At 41.7% G+C, this 21,894-nt stretch overlaps 1 protein-coding gene across 1 annotated transcript in view; it reads left to right on the forward strand.

Annotated features, from left to right (window-relative positions):
- CDH20 (cadherin 20) overlaps positions 1-18,558 on the forward strand; it is a 53,166-nt gene extending 34,608 nt beyond the window's left edge. Inside the window, exons 9-12 of the mRNA XM_028157626.2 lie at positions 2,767-2,888; positions 7,232-7,349; positions 12,050-12,301; positions 18,053-18,558. Of these exons, the coding sequence (XP_028013427.2) occupies positions 2,767-2,888; positions 7,232-7,349; positions 12,050-12,301; positions 18,053-18,558 (998 nt within the window). The remainder of the gene's footprint in view (positions 1-2,766; positions 2,889-7,231; positions 7,350-12,049; positions 12,302-18,052) is intronic.
- The last annotated feature ends 3,336 nt before the right edge of the window (positions 18,559-21,894 follow it).

The raw sequence follows: 21,894 nt of genomic DNA on the forward strand, positions 1-21,894 counted from the left end.
TGAGCCAGGAAGTCATGGTTCGATTCCCAATCAGGGCACATGCCAGGGTTGCAGGCTCAATCCCCAGTAGGGGGCATGTAGGAGTCAGCTGGTCAATAATTCTCTCTCATCACTGATGTTTCTATCTCTCTCTCCCTCTCCCTTCCTCTCTGAAATCAATAAAAATACATTTTTTTAAAAGCATGTAAAAGCAGTAAAAAAACAAACAAACAAAAAAATAGCAGCCTTAAACCAAGAAGCAAGGCTCATATGAGGAAAAGGGACAATTCCTGAAAAATCTAAGAGGCTTTCAGTCTTTGACAAGATTGGGAATGCACAAGAAGTAGAAAATATTATTACTGGATGAAAGGAAGCATTTATAACATATGAGCCTTATTACACACATACATGCATACAAGAATTTCAGACATGCTAAAAATAAAATGCAGATTTATTAACATAAACTTAAAAATGGAATGGAAAAGAAACAAAATTGCGATTAGCAGGTTTATTTTAAACTTAGCAAAAACTAGATTATTTTCTACTACATTTACTTTTTTTCATAGCACCTAGTGATGGCTTGGAGAAATGCCAGACCCTAATGCATTGGCAGAAGCACATACAGCCATTTAGGAAGGCAGTTTGGCAATTCATCTTTTGAATTAAGATTCTCTAAAATATTTGTACTCTTTTTAAAATATATTTTTATTGATTTCAGAGAGGAAGGGAAAGGGAGAGATAGATAAAAACGTCAATGATGAGAGAGAATCATTGATTGGCTGCCTCCTGCACGCCCCCTTACTGGGGATCGAGCCTGCAACCTGCCCATGTGCCCTGACCGGGAATCAAACCCTGACCTCCGGGTTCATAGGTCAACGCTTAACCACTGAGCTATGCCGGTAGGCAATTTGTACTCTTTTTCTCAATAATTCTACTTCTAATAATTATCTTAAAAGAATAATCATATACTAGTATATCGACAAAGATTTATATACCGAAATGTCTACTATATTATTATTTAAAATTAGGATTACCTTAATATCTAATAACTAGAGGCCCGGTGCACAAATTCATGCAGTGGGGTCCCTCAGCCTGGCCTGCGGTGATCGGGCAGAAACTGGCTCTCTGACATCCCCCAAGGGGTCCCGGATTGTAAGAGGGCACAGGCCAGGCCAGGGACCCCACCAGTGCACGATTGGGGCCGGGGAGGGATCACGGGAGGGCTCCAGGGCATATCCAGCCTGCTCACCCAGTCCTGATGGGCCGGACCCCAGCAGCAAGCTAACCTATGGTCGGATTATCTGCCCCCTGGTGGTCAATGTGCATCATAGCAACTGGTCGAATGGACACTTAGCATATTAGGCTTTTATTATATAGGATAGGAGTTTGACTAAATAATGTATGGTATAACCATACAGTAAAATGAAATTATCCCTGGCCAGGTGGCTCAGTAACTAAGTCATTTGGAGCATCATCCTGTACACCAAAGGTTTCAGGTTCAATCCCAGGTCAGGGCACATATCCAGCTTGTGGGTTCAATCCTTGGTTGGGGCACATAAAGGAGGCAACCAATGTTTCTCTTTCTGTTTTGCTTTCTCTCCCGCTTCCTCTCTAAAATCAATGAAAATGTATCCTGAGGAAAATAAAAGTAAATAAAATGAAAGTACCATGTAGATATTAATACCTGGGCTCAAAGCATATTTCAAAGACACAAGATAATCTTAACCTAAAATATTAAAAGTTCTGAATCCAACTTTTTTATATCATTTGACTACTGTATGTATGTGTGTGTGTTGTGTCCACATTTTTGGACACATATGCAATTTTACATATATCATAATAATGAATATGTCTGATAAGGCCTCTGAGTCATATTTTGTGTTTTTCTGGAATTTTCATTATAAAAAAAGTTCTACAGTTTAATTTTAAAAATTTAAATATGTCCATATTTTTGGCCAAGCAATAGAAATATTTAGGGGGGAAACACAGTAAAGCATAAGTATTTTTAAGAAAGAAAAAATGAACCAGAAAAATACGCATTCTGAGATTTAATGAAGTTATTTACTAAGAATAATTTCTGTGTCTTATAATTTCTATTTTATCTTCTTGGGATGGTGACCAAAAAAAAAAGACAGTAGGGGAACTATTGGGGCCATGAAATTGTCTTTGTGTGGCAATGCCAAGCAAAAGACTGACCAAAAAGACATTTTCCCATGAATGACAATGAGTAACTTCTTCTGCCCCAACCAAAGATATGGATTTGGGTGTATTTGATCCTGTAATATCCCCCTAGACCCTAAGCAGAAATAAACGTGTAGTGTTATCTGTATTCCTGTGAATAACTTGAAACCTCCTAAAATATAATTCAAAAAATAATTTCACAGGAATAAAGCCAAGCCATGTAGTATACCTCCAATTAAAATGGGCTACTTCCAAGACCAGACAGAACGGACCTCCTTTAATTCCAGAACCTGATATCTGAGCCAAGTAAGAGGTTCAAAACCTTTTAAGACTCATTTTATGGTACCTGCTTCCCCTCGAGTCTGGCCCTTCCCCTCATCCTGATACCACACACTCTCTCAGACATACACCCTCTCTGTCCATGCTTGTGTTCTAGCCACACTCTTACTAGGTAACACATGCATCCTCTGCTTGTGCTGCCATTTCCACGTACTTTTATCCAGTCCTTAAAAAACCAGGCTGCAAGGGAAACAAATACCTAACTGGCAACAAGCGCTTTCTTGCACTGCTAACATTCACCTTTGGTTTTCTTTGTGTTCTCTTTAGACAATCCCTCCCAGGTTGGAAGTGTTTCTGTCACAATCAAAGTCTTAGATGTGAACGACAATGCTCCAGAGTTCCCCAGATTCTACGAAGCCTTTGTCTGTGAGAATGCCAAATCAGGGCAGGTAAGGCAGCCTGTGAGGCACCTTGGTTCACTCCCCAATGTGGAAATGACTTACAGATGACCAAACCTGCAGTCAAGTTTAGACTCCAGATCCCCCAAATTCTATATATCATGCTGCAACACTTTATTTGTTAAGACAACTGTATTTGGAGTCTCCATTACATTTTATGATCTAAAGACTGCTTTGATGATGGTTTGATTCACAGGCTAGCCTGTAATAAGTTATCTACCCACCTTGTAACTGAAGTGTAAGACCAACTATAATAACATGAGCTCTGGGTCCTGGAAGCGAGAGACCATGAAGACCAGAAGAAAAAAGAGTCTTCTCTTTTCCTCGGTTAGCACTAATCCCTAAAAATGTTTACAGTAGGAAAATTGTATTTTTTATATCCTCCCACCCCATTTCTTAACTTCTAGCAACAGCTACCCTTGTTTTGGGGCTGCCTGCCAGATTCTCAGAACGCTTTGTGACCTAGAATTACCTATTCCCTCTCCTCCCTCAATTAAAACACTCATTTTGTTAGCGCTGTTCATGTCCGGTAAATTTTGAGATAAAATTCATCTGAATGGGCAAATTTCTACTTATTCGAAATAACTTTAGGGGGAAATTGCATATTTTTTAAACCTGCTTTTAAACCTACATGAATATTTTGTTGATCAAACTCCAAGTGGTATAGCTGAGAAACATCTGAAACTCTGCTTAGAGTGGTCATGTATTAATATATGTGTAGGGCAGTCGCCCACCTGAACCCATCCCCTCCATACCTCAGATCATAGGCCATCTCCCCCTTCTGCTCCTCCTTTGTAAGATGCTTTTCTCCTCTACACCTATGACCCAACAGATTCCCTAACGGTCCTATTTCCCTCTGGAGGACATTCTGTGGCCCTATGGATTCTGATGGTGCGGTGCAAACGGGTCAGGATAGTTTCAGAATGAAAGTTTGTGACATGCATGTCTATAAGAAGAATTCATACTTTGGCAATTCAGGACTTCCAACTGTAATGTAGTTTTTATTTTCACTTCTCTCACTTTCCTGCATCATCACCTCCAGCATCCTGTGGCAGAGAGAGACTATGTCTGTACAACCCAAGTTTATATTAGCTTCCTGACCTCACCAAAGACTGACTCACATCTCTACCATTCTACTAAGAGCAAAAAGTGATTCCCATACCCCAGGAAGAAAAATGTATCCTATAGTTAATTTGATCTAAATTATTCCACCCACTGACTCTGTGTCCATGTTCTATAGCACTTCCGAAATTTTTTCAACAAGTCTATGATAATTGTATTTCCACACCTATTGAATTTCTAGTCTAAAAAGACCAGAAATATTATGGAACTAATAAAAGTTACAATGAAGACTTTTATAGTACAATAAATAATCCATATTATTATAAGAAAGAAGGTATAAAGACTACATATACATGCTTGAAGTTATGTAAAATTATGTCTGTTATGAACAAAGATTGAGAGACAAGATATAAAAATAACAATAGTTACTATGTGCAGATGGGTTTTGAGTGAGGGGGGTCTAGGTCTTTATGTTAATAAGTTTTGTTTTATAATTTATTATAAAAACATAGTGTACAAAATCTTATATGGTAAGATACTATAATATCACAAATGTATAATACTTTAAGTTACAATATGACAAGAGGCTAATTCTTTTTTTTTTAATTTATTGATTTCAGAGAGGAAGAGAGAGGAAGAGACAGACAGAAACATCAATGATGAGAGAGAATCATTGATCAGCTGCCTCCTGCACACCCCCTACTAGGGATCAAGCCCGAAACCTGGGCATGTGCCCTTGGTCAGAATCAAACCTGGGACCCTTTAGTCCACAGGCCGACGCTCTATCCACTGAGCCAAACCAGCTAGGGCTCAAGAGGCCAATTCTTAATCTATAATAAAAAAATAAAAGACAGTGATAAGTAGCATGGTAAATTAAACCCCTCTCCCTCCAAAAATGAAACATTCCTTTCTTAAAGGGCTTCAGAATAGAAGTTGCATTCTGACAGGTTAATAGCACTTTAACCACCTTTCATTTTAGCATACAATCACATCTCCCTTTCTACATCTCTAAATATAGCTTTTAATGGTCTTTTATAAAGTCCTTTGAAGCACAGTTTATCTGTGACTTAAAATTCAGGTGATAAGCCACAAATCTGTCATATCTGTCATCTTTAGCCCAAAATAATGAAAACCCTACCCTTTGATTTTGGCTTTGGGACATGTTTTGAAGATTTTCAAAAGCACACAGGCCAGGAGGTATGTCTGGTTTATAAAGAATCAGCCTCCTTGAGTTAGACTTGTTGCACACTATCATCAGCTCTGCATCTGCCAAGTTGGGATATGTGCTTTCCTCTTAGAGAGCAGCCATGAAGGAAGCCCATGAAGAAATCAGATGACATACTTGGTGAGAGCTGAGGGCAGAATGAAACCTGCTGAGTGGAATATTGCATGGAGAGTGGAGGGCAGGAGAGCAGGCCATGATGCTCCTCACACTCAGCACACTTTGCTCACTTACGCTTTAAAGCCCTGTAATCAACCAGTACTATGCCTCAGGCCCCCATCTCACCAATATATATACATGACTTCACAAATCAGATGTTCTGAAATGACTTTCCAACTACGTTTACCAAGTTATACATAATCACCTATTTATAACATGCATCGACAAATACGTTACGTCTTTATATGTTTGGCACTACGGGCAAGATGGAATGTACAGGATTTGTCTGGGTAGGGATGGGACAACAGGGTGACCTGTGTATGTGAGCAGCACTGACACCAGGCTAGACTATGGGGCAAGTTTATCTTTAGTACTCTCCTGACCCCTCTCCTTTATTGCAGCACCATTCCCCCAATTTTTAGATTCAACAGAGGCCAGTTAACAGTTGGATTCACCAGAAGGCATATACTGAGACTGTGTTTTAGTAGAAGATGCTTATTAAGGAGTGCCCCTGGGCCAAAGCCTGTGGAAGGAAAGGACTTTGGCAGGACTTGGCAAAAGGAGAGTCTAGTTGCAATGCAGACCCACTGCATTGCACGTTGCTTTAGAACTAGAGTTTTCCCGAGTTGAGATGGGTTGGTCAGACCTTTCTACTATTGCATCAGTCACTGGATGTGGGTTCCCCTGGAAGATTGTAGTGACCAGGGATAGGTGGCTATCAGGAACTGAGACAGTCCCCAAAGAGACAGACAGGTGAAGGCTGGGGCACCAATTCCTTCACTGAAGGGAAATCTGAGCTGCACACTGTCCACAAAAAGTTCCCTTGCTGGAGCTTCCCTGTTATTTAATCCTCAGCATACTGTGAGGGTAGCATTTGCTCCCTTAACTTACAGCTGAAGAAATGAAGACTAAGCAAGCCCACCTGGCCCAGCTGACCTTTGCTGTTCCGGTTTCTACCCTGGCAGAAACACTGCTGGCTTTTAACAGCAGGAACATCACGTCTACAGGGTCAGGCCCATGAGGGGTGGGAGGAGTCTTTACTATTCGTTGATAGAGAAGCAAATGCATAGGAAGGAGACCACCCATTCAACACCCTTCCTATATCCCCCCAAGTCAGCCTGCCAATGGTTCAATTGTGCATTTCATACTGCTTTCTTAGTAGCTTTTTCATCATGGTCTTCGTAAAGCAACTTACTCCTTTGAAAAGCATTGTGGAAAAGACAAAGTTTTGGCCAAAGAACTCCAGAGGAAGCCACTCCACCTCTTCCTCTCCTCAGCCCCAAGATTTGCTTCTGACTCTAGTCTGTTATTTATTTATTTATTTATTTATATATATATATCCCACACTGGAGGTCTTGTGCTCTACACTTTATCTAGCTCCCTTTCCTACCACCAAAGAGTGACTGCCCTGTGACCATAGCCAATGTTTATGTTTACTTCCCTCCTAGGTATTGGTCATTTTTAAATAAGCGTCTCTCAAAGATAACAACTTGACCCTGAAATATTAACCCCAAAATGGGGTTAAATCAGTGGGGTGAGAGGATGAAAAACTGGAAGACAAGCAGAACCTTGTAGAATCCCAGAGTTCATTTACTCAACATCTTCTATTTAGACTGCCTAAAAATGGCTGGCCTTGGTATAAGAATATGTTATGTCAATGTCTAACATCTGAGGTATTGAGGTAATATTCACCTTGTGATGGTAATGTATTCAAGCCCAACAATAAACCAAAAATAAATCCTGAGTTATGGAGGTTTTCCAGGTAAGTTTTAGAATAACCTTCTCATTAGGTAAAATAATCTGCTGTTGGATTTCAGGGCTTGGGATCTCATTGGGCACTGAAGCTTTTTCTTTTGGCTCCAACTCACCTGAGTTCATGTCCCTCCCTCAGCTGATCCAGACAGTGAGTGCAGTGGACCATGATGACCCACACACTGGTCAGCACTTCTACTACAGCTTGGCTCCCGATGCTGCTAACAACCCCAACTTCACTGTAAGGGACAACCAAGGTAATTAGGTGGATGGTTGGCTACCAATGTTTTCTACAGCTTGGGCTGGACACTTGGGGTTACACCGTAAGAACAGTGTCAAATCCCCCTGCTCTTTAATATCAGGGAAGACAGTAATACTAAAGTGTAGTGTCTTTCAAAGTTCTTTTTTTTTTTTTTCAGAACATAAAAGACAAAGAATCTGAAACTTTCATTCAGTCAGTTTACAAACACTTGAGTGCTCGCTCAGCCCCAGACACTGTACAAGGCACATAGCCTTCCTTCAACCCCACAGCCATGGTTATATGTCCTGTGACTATAGGGAGAATCTGAAAAAAAGATGATAGAAACTGAATGAGATAAAGAGAAAAACCTGAGGGAACATTTCTAAGCAAGGATCAAAGGGGGAAACAGTAAAAAGCTCCCAGAATAAAAGGGAGGCAAAAGCTAAGTAACAGAGATAGTAAAGGGCAAACATGGGGTCACAGAGTAGTTCTGGCATTAAAACAACTTTATTACTTTAGGGAGACACAGCTAAGGCTTCCCTATTCCAGAAAACACTCCCCACTACAGTTTTGTGGGAATGGAATTCCAGACACTCTTCTACAAAAGCATCAGATGAGATAAGGGGTTTACAGTCCCAGCACACTCTGCACTGGGCACAGAGAAAATGAGGGACTTCTGTTCTCTAGCCAGATAATTTTCAAAGAAAGGTCAGAGCAAATTAAAACATAATTTAAATCTGCCAAGTGAACCCCGTCTGTTACTAACTCTGCTACCAACTAGTTGTCCTGACCTTGAGGAGGGAGGTCTGCAGTCACCTCATTTTCATTCCAATCCTAAAATATAAATTGTCACTTTATAACAATCTAAACAACAGTAACAAAAAATCGTGATTAGGCATGCCTGGTCTTATTCTCAAACATCAATTATTTGAGACTTAAAGTATTAATTCCACCCCATATGATATTCTGTTATTAAAAGTTGAGAACATCAAACTTGTGTTCTTCTAAATGGAAAGCATCCTTCCAAGTCATCCCTTTAACCTTCTTCATGTTATCATAAAATCACTATGCTAATTCAGGAAGGAAAGATCATATAATTTGTAACAACAGAACTACTACAATTAAATATCCTGATATTTTCATTGGGTCAAATTTTGAACTATTCATTTATGTGATTTATAGGGGAACCCTTCCTGCAGAAAGTGGTTCAGCTCCTTCAGGATTGGTTTCACAGTGGAGACTCTAGAGGGGGGAATAACACATTATACTGTTTCTTCAAATTTCCCACTGTGTTACTCTGTTCTTTCACTCTGGTATTTGTCAGAATCAATACAGACACAATATGCAGCAAAATGCTGCATATTTTTTAAAGATTACTTTGGGTACCAATTCATGGAACCAATACCTTAAAAAGATAGGCAACTGGAACACGATGACTATAAAAAGAAATGACTCATCCCTTGAAAGGTTTTCCAAAATGAAAGTTAGCACATCTTTAATAGAAAGAATAAACTTTTAATATCCTCATGACAATTTACCCCGCAAGTATTCTTTACTGAGGCTCATTAAAAAACTGACCAACATCTGACATGGTAGAGCTATTGGTAAGCCCCCAACTCCCATGCCCAAAACATGATATCCTTTTATGAATATAACAGAACACTATCTCAAATAAAGCCTTACTTTTTTTAATTCCCAAAGCATTATGAAAAGTATTGTGTGTATACAGCACTTTGCCATCTCAAATGCATTCCCCATACTCTGTTTTATTTGATACTAGAGGCCCAGTGCATGAAATTTGTGCACTGGGGGGAGGGGGTGTCCCTCAGCCCAGCCTGCACCCTCTCCAATCTGGGACCCCTGTGGGATCAGGCCTAAACCGGCAGTCGGACATCACTCTCACAATCTGGGACTGCTAGCTCCCAACCGCTCACCTGCCTGCCAGCCTGATCACCCCCTAACCATTCCCCTGCCAGCCTGATTGATGCCTAACTACTCCCCTGCTGGCCTGGTCGCCTCCAACAGCCCACCCCTGCCGACCTGGTCGCCCCCAACTGTCCTCCCCTGCCAGCCTGGTCACCCCTAACTGCCCTCCCCTGCCAGCCCGGTTGCCCCTAACTGCCCTCCCCTGCAGGCCTGGTTACCCCCCAACTGCCCTCCCCTTCTGGCCTGATCACCACAACTACCCTCCCCTGTTGGCCATCTTGTGGTGGCCATCTCTGACCACATGGGGGCAGCCATCTTTGACCACATGGGGGTGGCCATCTTGTGTGAGGGTCAATTTGCATATTACCTCTTTATTATATAGGATTCATAATAATCCTGTAAGGTTTGAAGGGAGTTCCTAATCCTGATTCTATTTCATTTGGTATATAAGAAATCAAATGTCCCAAAATATTAAGATTGGGACTGGAAGCTGGGACCTGTTTTAGCCACAAATACACTCAAAGTTTTGTGTCATCTTGGAAACAAATACTTTTCCCAAATGGGTTACTAAAGCCCTAGTTATCATATTCAACAAAAATTCTACAATTGGCTGTTATATCCCAGACCCCTTCTAGGACTAGACTCAACAATGTGATGATCTGTTGTTTTTTTTTTAATCTTAACTAATTCTGAGATCAAGAAACACATGATGTCTAGTAAGTATGCTATAATGTTATAACACTTTTAAAAAATTCAGCTCTGGTCAGGCTTTCTTATGACCCAGATTCAATTAAACTGAAAAATAAAAAAGACTTTTGCTTTAGAAAAACTTGGTTTCTAAAAAAAAAAAAAATTAAAGCTGTGAAATAGAATTTAACAGTATTTAACAATTAAATCTGGAAAACAGAAAAGGGGATGAGTTATGTGATATGTGGAAATGAGAATATAATCCTCAGATTGGCAATCAGTTGCTATCTTTATCTGGAAATATAGAGGAAAGGCCTGTACCAACACAGGAAGAGATTTCAATAAGCTGAAGGATTTTCAGCTAATGTCACTGAACTAAATAAGCTTTTACTAGTACATGGCACAACTGAAGGGGTATAAATTTGGAGTCAGAGAGACCAGAGTTCAAATTCCACCTCTGCTACTAAGTTAGTGACATTGATCAAATTATCTCTAAGCCTTAATTCTTTCACTTAAAAGGGTGAAATTATCACAAACTTGTTGTGAAGATTAAATGCTATGCTTCACATAAAGTCAAACTACCTGACACACAAGCACTCCATGAACAATAGCTGCTACCTGAAAAAGCCAGGGGAGGAAAAAGTGGAAAAGTCTATCAAGAGGGAACATATTAGTCAGTATAGGCTAGGTTATACTATAGGAACAAATGACACCAAAATCTCTATGACTTAACATAACTAGAGTTAATTTCTTGCTCACATGGAGATGACTAAGAGTCTCAGTGACCAAGAATGGCTGTCATGTGCAGCTCAGTGTCCCAGGCTGCCTGGATCTCCATCTCAAACATTATTTCATAATGCCACAGCAAGTCAAAGCACAGAGAAACACATACCAGTTGTTAATGTTTCTGCCTGGAAGGGACATGAATTACTTTTTACTCATTTTTTTTCATCATCTAAATATGCCCAAATTCAAAAGGGTAGAAAACCATAAGCCTTTATTATGTCCAAGAAGGGAGAAGAACCAAAAAATCGATATTGATATTAATAATGTTTACTTTGGGTAGGCTCTTAGAATTTTTTGTGAAGTTCTATACTCTTCCCTGTTAGTATGAAACACATCCAGAGGACCTTCCATGTGGATATTAGCTTTGAGGATCATTGCTTGCTATGTCCTACCTATCTTTCAATCATTTCCTCTGCTGAAAATTATCTGACCTTTGCAAAAATATCTGATTTACAATTCAAACCCACTCAGGGAAACTTGAAAACACATATTAAAAAAACAAAAAAATCACAACCCAATATATCACATTAGGCAAATATAATACACACACACACACACACACACACACACACACACACACACCAGCTTTGTGGAAACACAAGTAATTTTGCTAATCCCTTTTAAAACTGGAGGGAGAAAAAAACCTAGTACTCTGATCAGGAATGATCACACTATTTAAACTTAGACCACCAAGTAGGGGGAAACAACTGTGTTGTCATATGATTAGGGGATTTCAAATAAGCTTCTATAAATGAGTAGGTTCTTCAGAAAGCGCAGGAGGAGTTGGTGACTGCATTTCAGAGACATAAAAGAAAACAACAGAAGACATGAATTCCAGCCAAAGTGGCAAAAAGCAGTGATCTGCCCCAGCCACGTGGGCTCAGCATTCTTTTCCTGGAGGCTCGAAGCAGCACCAGGCCTTAGAGAGCTGCTGAGGACCTCGAGTCACCAGTGATCGTTCATTTCTGTCAAGCTTTCCCAGAGACATTTCAGTTAGATCTGAAGCCTGACAGTTCGCCCGGGGCATTTTATGTCACAAAGGGTAAGACACAATCTCAAAAAGGGTTTTTTTCTCTCCTAGGCCTTGGGGTTTTGCCTAGAAACAAGCAAAAATCTTGGTTTCTGCATCCAAATGCTGATCCAGATAAAGCTATAGCAGACCACCTGCAGGGAATGTCTGACCAACCTTTCCTTCCCACACCTGTTCCTTCCCCTCACTTTCCTCAATCCAAGAGACTAATCCACTTCTTGGTTCTTCCCCTTCTTCTCTCATTTCCCTCTCCCCTTTTCCAATCCTGGAATCGCTGTCTTCCTCAGATAACACTGCCCGCATCCTAACCAGGAGGTCTGGCTTCCGGCAGCAGGAACAGAGCATCTTTTACCTGCCAATTCTGATATCAGACAATGGGCAGCCTGTGCTTAGCAGCACAGGCACACTGACTATCCAGGTGTGCAGCTGTGATGACAATGGCCACGTCCTGTCCTGCAGCCCTGAAGCCTACATGCTCCCAGTCACTCTGAGCCGGGGTGCCCTCATCGCCATTCTGGGCTGCATCTTTGTCCTATTAGGTAAGTAAGTGGCTCCCTTCCATTCTGTGGGTCCTGCAAATGCTTACTTAGATATCACTCAGTTATTGTCCTAGCACAGCTATTCAGAACTGGCTTTCCAGACCATGCTTATTGAAAAGGTGGTAGGGTAAGGCTGAGAAAAAGTAAAGAAATTGAAGACAGTGCTTTCCTAGGGGCTAGGGAATTATTTATCAAGTGTCTACTATAGGCCAGGGCACTATTCTAAGTGCTGGGATTAATAAGACAGATATGTTCCAGCCTTCACAGAGTTTACTTCAGAACAAGTTCATTCTGACATCACAGAACCAAAATGACAATTTTGGACAGGATATGATGATCACCTCTTTTAACCCTTTCATTCTGTACTAGCTAAATCACAAATTGGTAGTGATAAGCCCAAGCCAAATGTCACAGACAGAGCCAAGACTGAAATGCAGGCAGGCCCTACACCAGTGATGGGCAACCTTTTGAGCTTGGTGTGTCAAACTTCGCCAAAAAACTGAGCATAACTCGGGTAGTGTGTCACTTTGAGGAAAAAACATTATTTCGCAAATGTTTCATCCTCAGGAGCAGCAAATGTTTCATCCTCGGCATGCGGCCGCGTGTCATCAGAAATGGCTACGCGTGTCAGTGCTGACACGCGTGTCATAGGTTCGCCATCACTGCCCTACACTGTGCATCTTCTCCTACATGTTCATCCCAGATTCTGGAGATGGTTAAGTGTTACAGAGAAGGGGAGAGGGACAGGGTGTCCTGAGGGAACAAGAGACGGGGTAGTTGCCATTTACATAGGATGGTGAGGAAAGGCCTACCATTAAGGAGACCTTTGAACAGAGATCTGAAAAAAATAGAGTGAAACCACATGGATATCTGGGAAAATAAGCTTCCTAGGCACTGAGGTCATCTAATAAGGAGCAGTGACTGCTGGTGAAATAAAAAGATGTGTTGACAGGCCAGTGAGCGAGCACTGATGGAGTACGAGATCCTTTCTTCCTCATCTCAAGCCATGCTGCAAGGCAGATAGCCAGCTCCCTGTATATAAGGCCATTCATTAATTGTTTTTTAACTCCACAAACACAAGAAATGAAATACCCAAACCAACTATTGAAACCAAGGAAGTATCCACAGATATACCCCAACTCTTCTGATTGAGTTCATAGCATACATATTTTGCTTAAAGAAAAGCAGACTTATTATATAGTAATATTATCCACTATGAAAGAATTCCTAGCATTCTGTGAGAGAAAAGAGTAAAGCCCTGGGGATTTAAACTAGAATAGATGTGCAGATACCCACATATCCCCTTGAGCCCAGGTTTACCTTGACACCGAGAGACTCAGTCAGACCAAAGAAAGAAGGGCCTAACTGCAAAATATTAACTCTTGATTGAATTTTAGGTAGGTCTGTGGAATATGTTTCTAAAAAAAAAAATTTTAAATACAACATGTGGTTTAATTTTGTTGTTTCAGATCAGTGCTACATGAAGGGAGAAGTCTATAAATAAGTAACCTTTTTATGTCCTTGGAGCCCTGAGAAATTGTCATGTTTCTGGTACTTGTTGGTATTAACAAATAAAACTTTCCTGCAATTCCCCAAGTATCCATAAGGTGGCATTGGGAGTCCTTGAGTGCATAACAAGATAATCTACAAGATGACTTTCATGAAACTGGCTCAGGAGAAATTTCCAGACTGTCCTTAGTTCTGTCTTTGGAAAAGGTCTACATTTTAAGTTCACACTGGCCCACAACGAGTAGAGGTGCCATCATTAAAGAAAGACTGATATGAAGAGGCTGGTGTGGAGAGGCTCTCAAGTTAGAAGTGGTGTGTAAGGCACAATTTATTGTGCCTCCCGAATCCATTATGTCTTGTTTTTGAATTATACAGAATAAATATGTTGTCCAGTGCTAAACTGAGCAGAGCTGTCATAAAATCCTCATAGTTTAGGCACCCTTATTTCTATGAATACACATCTCTCATTAAATATCTCTATATATAAAAGGCTAAGTGTCCATCCGACCAGTAGCCATGACGTGCACTGACCACCAGGGGGCAGACACTCAACACAGGATCTGCCATGACATGCACTGGCCATTTAAAAATAAGCACCTCAGACCTGACACCGACAAACCAGCACTTGGCTTTCCCCAACTGGGACACAGGCTCCGCCACCATGCTGGAGCAACACCCCACCAAATCACAGCTAATGCTGCCAAGACCCCATGGTGCAAAATGTGGCCCACAGCCCAGCCCAGCCCAGCCCAGAAATGATTGCTGTGGGCACCGGGTAATGACATCACATAGCAACACCCAGCTTCCTCTCCCTAGCAACTAGCCTCCTTGGAGTTTCTTCAGTCCATGAACACAACTTGCTTTATAGGCAGGTGCAAACATTTTAAACTTTAACTAAATGTTTGTGAAGCATTTTCACGTGCCTCATCTCATTTGCTCCTCATAGAAGTCCTAGAGTAGGTAAATAGGAGACTCGGTAGAATCCTATTTTCTTTTCATTAGCCAGAAAACGGAGATTTAGAAAGTTTAGAAACTTGACCCAACTGAAAAGAAGTAAAAATGGTGGAACTTGAAAATGACTTCAGGTTTTCTCACTGTGCAGAATATAGTCAAACACTGCTACAGTTAAATATTTTACCCTTTGTTCTCCCTGCGTGATCTGCAATAATAATCTGTTTTGTGTTAATACTGACTGCTGTGTTGCTGACAATTGCCTGAAAAAGAAGTTAGGATGCTTAACTGGGCTGGATAAAGTTTAGCTAAATCAGAAAGCAGGTCTAATTAAGCAAGTGTATTCTATATCTATATATATAAAAGCCTAAGCAACCGAACGACTGGTCACTATGATGCACACTGACCACCAGGGGACAGACACTCAAAGCAGGAGCTGCCCCCTGGTGGTCAGTGTGCTCCCACAGCCAACCTCCCACAGCCCTCCCCCAAGCAGGCCAACCACCAGTGGCCCCTCCCCCTGGCCAACCTCCCACGGCCCCAATCAGCCCTGATTTCGGGCCAGGCTGAGGGACCCCACCCATGCACGAATTCGTGCACTGGGCTTCTAGTACATATGTAACAGACTAAGTTGACTCGTGCATGCATGATATATATAAAGCTCTCACTGGCGCCAATTGCACGCATGTGTTTTGATCTGTCATTGTTGATGGTGAATTTGGTTGACACTTCTATTATAGAGTAAGGTGAATAGCGATATTAAAATGTTTCTTCTAATTAATTTCCTTTCAATGTGCATGAATCCCTGCACCGGGACACTAGTAATTCATAAAAGTGAGTAAGATTAAATAATTTTGATTTTTGCAGGATTTTTTATTTCGCATCTCAAGTATGTATCTAGTTTCTAGAAAAATCTCATAGGCCCTATATGCTTTGCCTATATAGAATCCAAAGATTAAACATCCCTAGAACTGATTATCTTCAGTGAGGGAAGCCTTTCGGCTAAACAGAACCATTTTCACCAAAATCTGATTTTGCAATACTTGTTATTTAAATCAGATTACCTAAAAATAAATATGTAGAAATCTTTCATTTCCAAGATATAGACCAGTTCTATGAACTGCCTAATTCTTCATCACCATCAGAATTCTTTCCAGCAGATACTCAAAGACTTTTCTAATTTTCCTTCTTAGTGATTTCTTTTTATTATTATCACTTTCTTTTTCTTAGTTTTTATTTTTTTATTCTTATTATTTTTTTAATCTTTATTGTTGAAAGTATTACAAATGACCTTTTTTCCCCCCATTGACCCATTCTAGCCCACCCCGGCCCCTTGCCCCAAGCCTTCAGCACACTATTGTCTGGGTCCATAGGTTATGCATATATGCATACAAGTTCTTTGGTTGACCTCTTCCCACCCACCAACCCACCCACCCCTGCCTTCCCTCTGAGATTGGACAGTCTGTTCCATGCTTCTCTGTCTCTGGATCTATTTTGTTCATCAGTTCATTTTATTCATTAGATTCCACATATGAGTGAGATCATGTCATACGTGTCTTTCTTTAACTGGCTTATTTTGCTTAGAGTAATACTCTCCAGATCCCTCCAAGCTGTCTCAAAGGGTGAGAGCCTTCTTTTTTACTATTGCATAATATTCCATTGTGTAAATGTACCACAGCTTTTTTATCCACTCATCTACTAATGGGCACTTGAGCTGTGTTTTCTAAAAGAACATCCCAGTGTCACCTGTGTGAAGGTTTTTCTGAGGCCCTTAGGAAGAATTAACTAGTCCTGCATTCTCTTCGCAACACTTAAAACCCTATGATAGACCTGCATTAGTCATCTGTGTCTATATCTCCTTAGACTCACATTTGTAAGAGCAGTAATCATATTCTACATTGCTTCCCCAGGAATTGGCACAATACTTAACAAATATTTAAGTTTAGCAACTATTTACTGAATCCCACAAACAGCATGTTCACTTGGAATCCCATTTCTTCAATCTGCATCCATCCAGCTCACACCCCAGCCTCCAATGACCAGTTCAAGCCTCCGCTTCCTTGGAGTCCTGTTATTCCATTGCTCTGAAATCCCACACTTATAGTCATGAGCTATATTTTTGCACATATATGAGAGTATATAATTGTTTCCTTTGTGTACTTTTGTCATGCAAGCTCTTTGGGAAAACATTAAGTATTAACATCATTAATTGAAATTTACAAAAAGCACATTCTACATTCAAATTTTAAAAAGCATTATTATTAGTTTTTTAAGTCCATCCATTATCTCACTGGGTATACACTCTCCTCCCACCCCCCTTGGATAAGCAGGGGTCTTATTTTGCAGTGTTGTCAAGCTGTCCCTGTTCACTAGCTGTAACAATGCACACCAGAAAAACAATCAATAGTAGTTCTACAGCTAAAACAACACACTTCCTGGAAAACATTTTCAGTCACAGAGATAAACAGCTCAATAGGATTCTCTCTCTCTCTCTCCTTTAAACCTCGGTGAACAGACCCTGGAAAAAATATATATATTTGTTGGGATAAAATTTTATCCAAACCTTCAACCACACATCTAACAGTGTGTTGCTTCTTTGAAAACACGATGAATTATATAAAATGTCATGTTCATTCCCTCCCTTCCACCAATATCATTGGCTCCAGAAAGGCAAAACCACCTCTCTAACTAGCAAAAGGCTTTTCCGAGGAACTGTGTTTATTGGAAAACGGTGGTCAGGTGTTCTCTTTTCCGGAGGAAGTATAAAAAGGTGAAAATGTTGGCAAATGCATTAATATGTGATGTTTACATAATAGAATCCTACTAAGCTGCTAATGTAAGAAAGCAGGATGCCACTTATATAATAAGGTTTCCACATTATAATGGGACAATTTGCAGCCATCCTTATAGAGTGGAAGACGTGATCTGATCTTTTGCGTATACTCCATGGCAGGCCACAGTGCTGTGTGCTTTGTTAACGGGATTTTACTCGGGATAGCTGGGGATACGCACCCACACACAATTTCAAGGCTGCGAGCTGATACAAAGAGGCTTTACATGCAACTTGCAGTTGAACCACTTGGGGAAAACATAGGGTTTCGTTTGCCTACACTCTCAATCTAGCACGCAGAATGGGTGAGAACGAGGTAGACTCTGTGGTTTTAAACATACCAGTGCTGTCTCCGGGCTCACCGCTGAGAAACTGGACCTACCTGTGGTTAATCAAGACCGTCTCGGGTCTGGGCGCACGTAGCGGGTCCCAGGTTCATTTCCTGTCCCTTTCCCTGGCAGTGCTGGTGCTGCTGATCCTGTCCATGAGGAGGCACCGGAAACAGCCCTACGTCATCGACGACGACGAGAACATCCACGAGAACATCGTTCGCTACGATGACGAAGGCGGCGGCGAGGAGGACACGGAGGCTTTTGACATCGCGGCCATGTGGAACCCGCGGGAGGCGCAGGTGGGCGGCGCCCCCAAGACGCGGCAGGACATGCTGCCCGAGATTGAGAGCCTCTCCCGCCACGTGCCTCAGACATGCGCCGTGAGCAGCACTGTCCACAGCTACGTGCTGGCCAAGCTCTACGAGGCCGACATGGACCTGTGGGCCCCTCCCTTTGACTCCCTGCAGACCTACATGTTCGAGGGGGACGGCTCGGTGGCGGGGTCACTGAGCTCCCTGCAGTCAGCCACATCAGACTCGGAGCAGAACTTCGACTTTCTGACAGACTGGGGGCCCCGCTTCCGGAAGTTGGCCGAGCTCTACGGAGCGTCGGAGGGGCCAGCATCCCTGTGGTGACGGAAGCCCGCGCTCGACAAAACCCTGACGTTCGAGGCGCATGCTTCGCGGACTAGGTGCAACCAACCCACACGAGCAATACCGTGCTGGAGAAGGAGAAGTGGGGTGAGCAGGAGAACAGAATTGTTTCTGGATCAGCTTTACTACTTGGTTAGATTAAGGAAACACAAGGAGAAGGGGACAGAATCTCCAATGATCTTTTTTTTTCTTTTTAACTTTTGGGACACTGTCTTCAAAGGCTTGGAGTCCAAGGTTAAGTGCGGCAAGCTTGGCTTTTCTTTGCCTTTCACGAAGGCCTTTGTCACTTTTCCACCACAAAGAAGCTCTGACCTTAGGGTGGCAGTTGAAAGCAGACAGAAAGTTCTACTCTCGCGTTCTTTTTTTATTTTATTGTATTTTCCAATTAAGAGTTTTGCTGGCTCATCAAACCGCACAAAACAACCCCCACAAAAGAATACTGAAAACATAATGTTACTCGGTGGAATCAACCTACTTGTCCTGGGATGGATGGAATTTCTTTTAACCCTTTTGAGACAAGGGGAAGGCAAATCAACCTTGCATGGAGGGGTGGGGGGAGGGGTGAGAAGGAAGAGGCATTGACTTTGCACTTCAGTTTAATGGCTGAACCAGGAGTTGTTGGCATTACAACCAATCGAACTCCATCAAGTTAGAGTGCTCTTGTTCTCTCAGCACTTTCACTGTGCACCTGTAAAATTGTTCAGAATGAAACCAGAAAACCTGCCTCTTTTGCACTGTAGATGTCTCTTCCATGTGCCAAATGTGAAGATTAGATGCTACAAATGAAAGCCAAATAAAAAGAAGTATCTGATAAAAGCATGGGTTAGAGGGCTTTCCTAATCTGTGTAAGGTCAATCCAAGGGATGTTTACATACTGTAGATAACCTACTTGAACAAAAATCAGTATTATAGAGAATAAATGGATGTAAGAAAATTACATGTATAAGTTTTGTATATTTGTTAATAATTTTGGTAATAAATATGATGTACTGCATCTCAGTACCTTAGCACTTCTTTTAATAAAAGTTAAATAGAAGGGAAAGTCTATCGCTAATTTGTTTAATTGCTGAGCAGGTAGAAGATGCCTCGGTGATCCTGTCCTGGCCTCAGGTTCTTGGGGCTGGGGCTGATTCACAAGGCAGAGCAACGGGGAAGAAGTATGAGGCTGTGCATTCTAGTTCAGTCACTGAACAGATGAACAGCTATGATTAAAACTATTAAGCCTTTCATGAACACTATTCCCCCATCTATGAGAAGAGCAAAAGCTGGTTTGAGAACATCCACAATACAGTGGTGAATTTCGCCCATATTTTTCTTTTCTTCTTTTTTATCTTATTGTTGAAAGTATTACATAAGTCCCCTTTTTTCCCCTATTGACCTCTTACAGTCCGCTCCCACCTCCCCCCAAGCCCTCACTACCCCATTGTCTGTGTCCACAGGTTCCATATTTTTCATTTTGTGAGTAGATTTTATGCATAACCACCAATGAGACAAGCCACTCTGCTTATATTTCTGTTCTATTAGCAAATCAAATATTCACAAACAAATATGTGCATATGTATACCAAGTATTCACCGCTTACCAACACTGGATGAGCTCACAGAAGGCTGGGACCATATATTACTCATCTTCCCTTTTCCCACAATAGCTAACATGGTCCTTTGCATATAGTGGGTGCTTAACAAGTGCATTATGGGTACATAATAATAGGATGTTTCTTTCTTTGACATCCTATTACTAAAAGATATTTTACATAATTTTCCTTGCAACTGAGGACAAATTGTAAATAAAATAATTTTCTGCATATCATGGTTATAGTAGTGGTTCTCAAGTTTTCATGTGTGTTAGAATCACTAGGAACACTTCTTTAAACAATATCTTGTTGGGCCTTACCCCACTTTGACAACTCTGGTGTATAGCTTCTCTCTCTCTCTCTCTCTCTCTCTCTCTCTCTCTCTCTCCTCCTCTCTCTCTCTCTCTCTCTCTCTCTCTCTCTCTCTCTCAAACATACCAAAACCAGATTATCAGCCCATTTGCACTGGGGCTCACCCCACCCATACAGTGGTATTGTGAATCTCTTTACAAGTACAAAAGACAGTTTGGCAGAAATGTGTGAGAAGACTGATGTGGGTCTGGGAGCCAGAAGGATATGCTTTATGCTTCTTAGGTGGTTCACTAACAGCCAGGCCAATTCTTATCTTCAACTTTAACATACTAACCCTTCCCTCCCACGAAAGGCAGTTCTCTCACATCCTCTTTAAAGGTAAGATGTGATGTGAAAATAAACTTAGAAAAGCAAAACCATGAACTGGAGTCCAAACTAGGCCCTAAAAAAATAAGTTATTTGAATGTGGGCAAATTAACCCCTATAACATTCTCCCTTTCTGTCACTAGCCCTGAGGACAATGTTGTGACTATTTCACTTTGTGTTGCTTTGTGTTGGGGAGCACATGAGACTTGGTTGGAAAGTTTGTAAGGAGGACATTCTGAGAAAAGGAAAGTGTGTGGTAGGCCGCCTGCCCTGTTTATCAGAATTCCGACTTAGGGGAGACTTAGGGGAGTGTCAAAGGCGGCACCCCTAATTATTCCTTGACCTTTCCAAACAAGTCTGTGCATGTGTAGACCCCTGGGTATTTACTGGAATCCTTATGCTTAAGCCCTGGATGCCCTTGCCTAGAGGACAATGTACTAGTAAACACGTGTATCCTCCCAAGATTATTCACCCTATTGATTGTATCTAAAAGATAAACTTTATCTCAAACTGCTGTTACAATAAAAGGCTAACGAGGCAGGCAATCCAGGCTGCCTGGTTGCTATCGCCCGGCCTCTCCTTCACAGCAAACATTGTGTCAGAGTAATCCATTCATCCGTTACATAGGGTCTGCTGGCCAGCCCCAGCATTACATGTGTTAAAAACTGGGAACAGAGGACAAAATGGTGGCGGAATAGACTCACGTGTCCAGAGCCTTGTCCTGGAGCAGATAGAATGAGCAGCTGAAACGAATAACACCCACCCGAATTGGCGAAGGAGACTCAGCTGATGAGACAATTTGCAGCCAGGAAGGGCAGAGGACCCCTGGAGAAAGGTAAAATCAAGGGTCTGGGCAGGAGAGGTCTGCCAGACCTCTGAGCCCAGAGGGTCAGAGGGAAACCACATGGCACCGAGCCACGTCCCTTGGGACAGGCACAGCATCTGACTGTGGAAAAGAGGTCCCCAGGACTGCTGGTGGCAGGGGATTCTAGATCTGGGTCCACAGTCACGAAAGACTAAGCCCAGAGGGGCAGCCTGAAGGGCTGACCAGAACGAGCAGTGCCAGC

This window comes from Eptesicus fuscus, chromosome 12 (genome assembly GCF_027574615.1).
Source record: "Eptesicus fuscus isolate TK198812 chromosome 12, DD_ASM_mEF_20220401, whole genome shotgun sequence".
In the NCBI taxonomy this organism is placed as follows: Eukaryota; Metazoa; Chordata; class Mammalia; order Chiroptera; family Vespertilionidae; genus Eptesicus; species Eptesicus fuscus.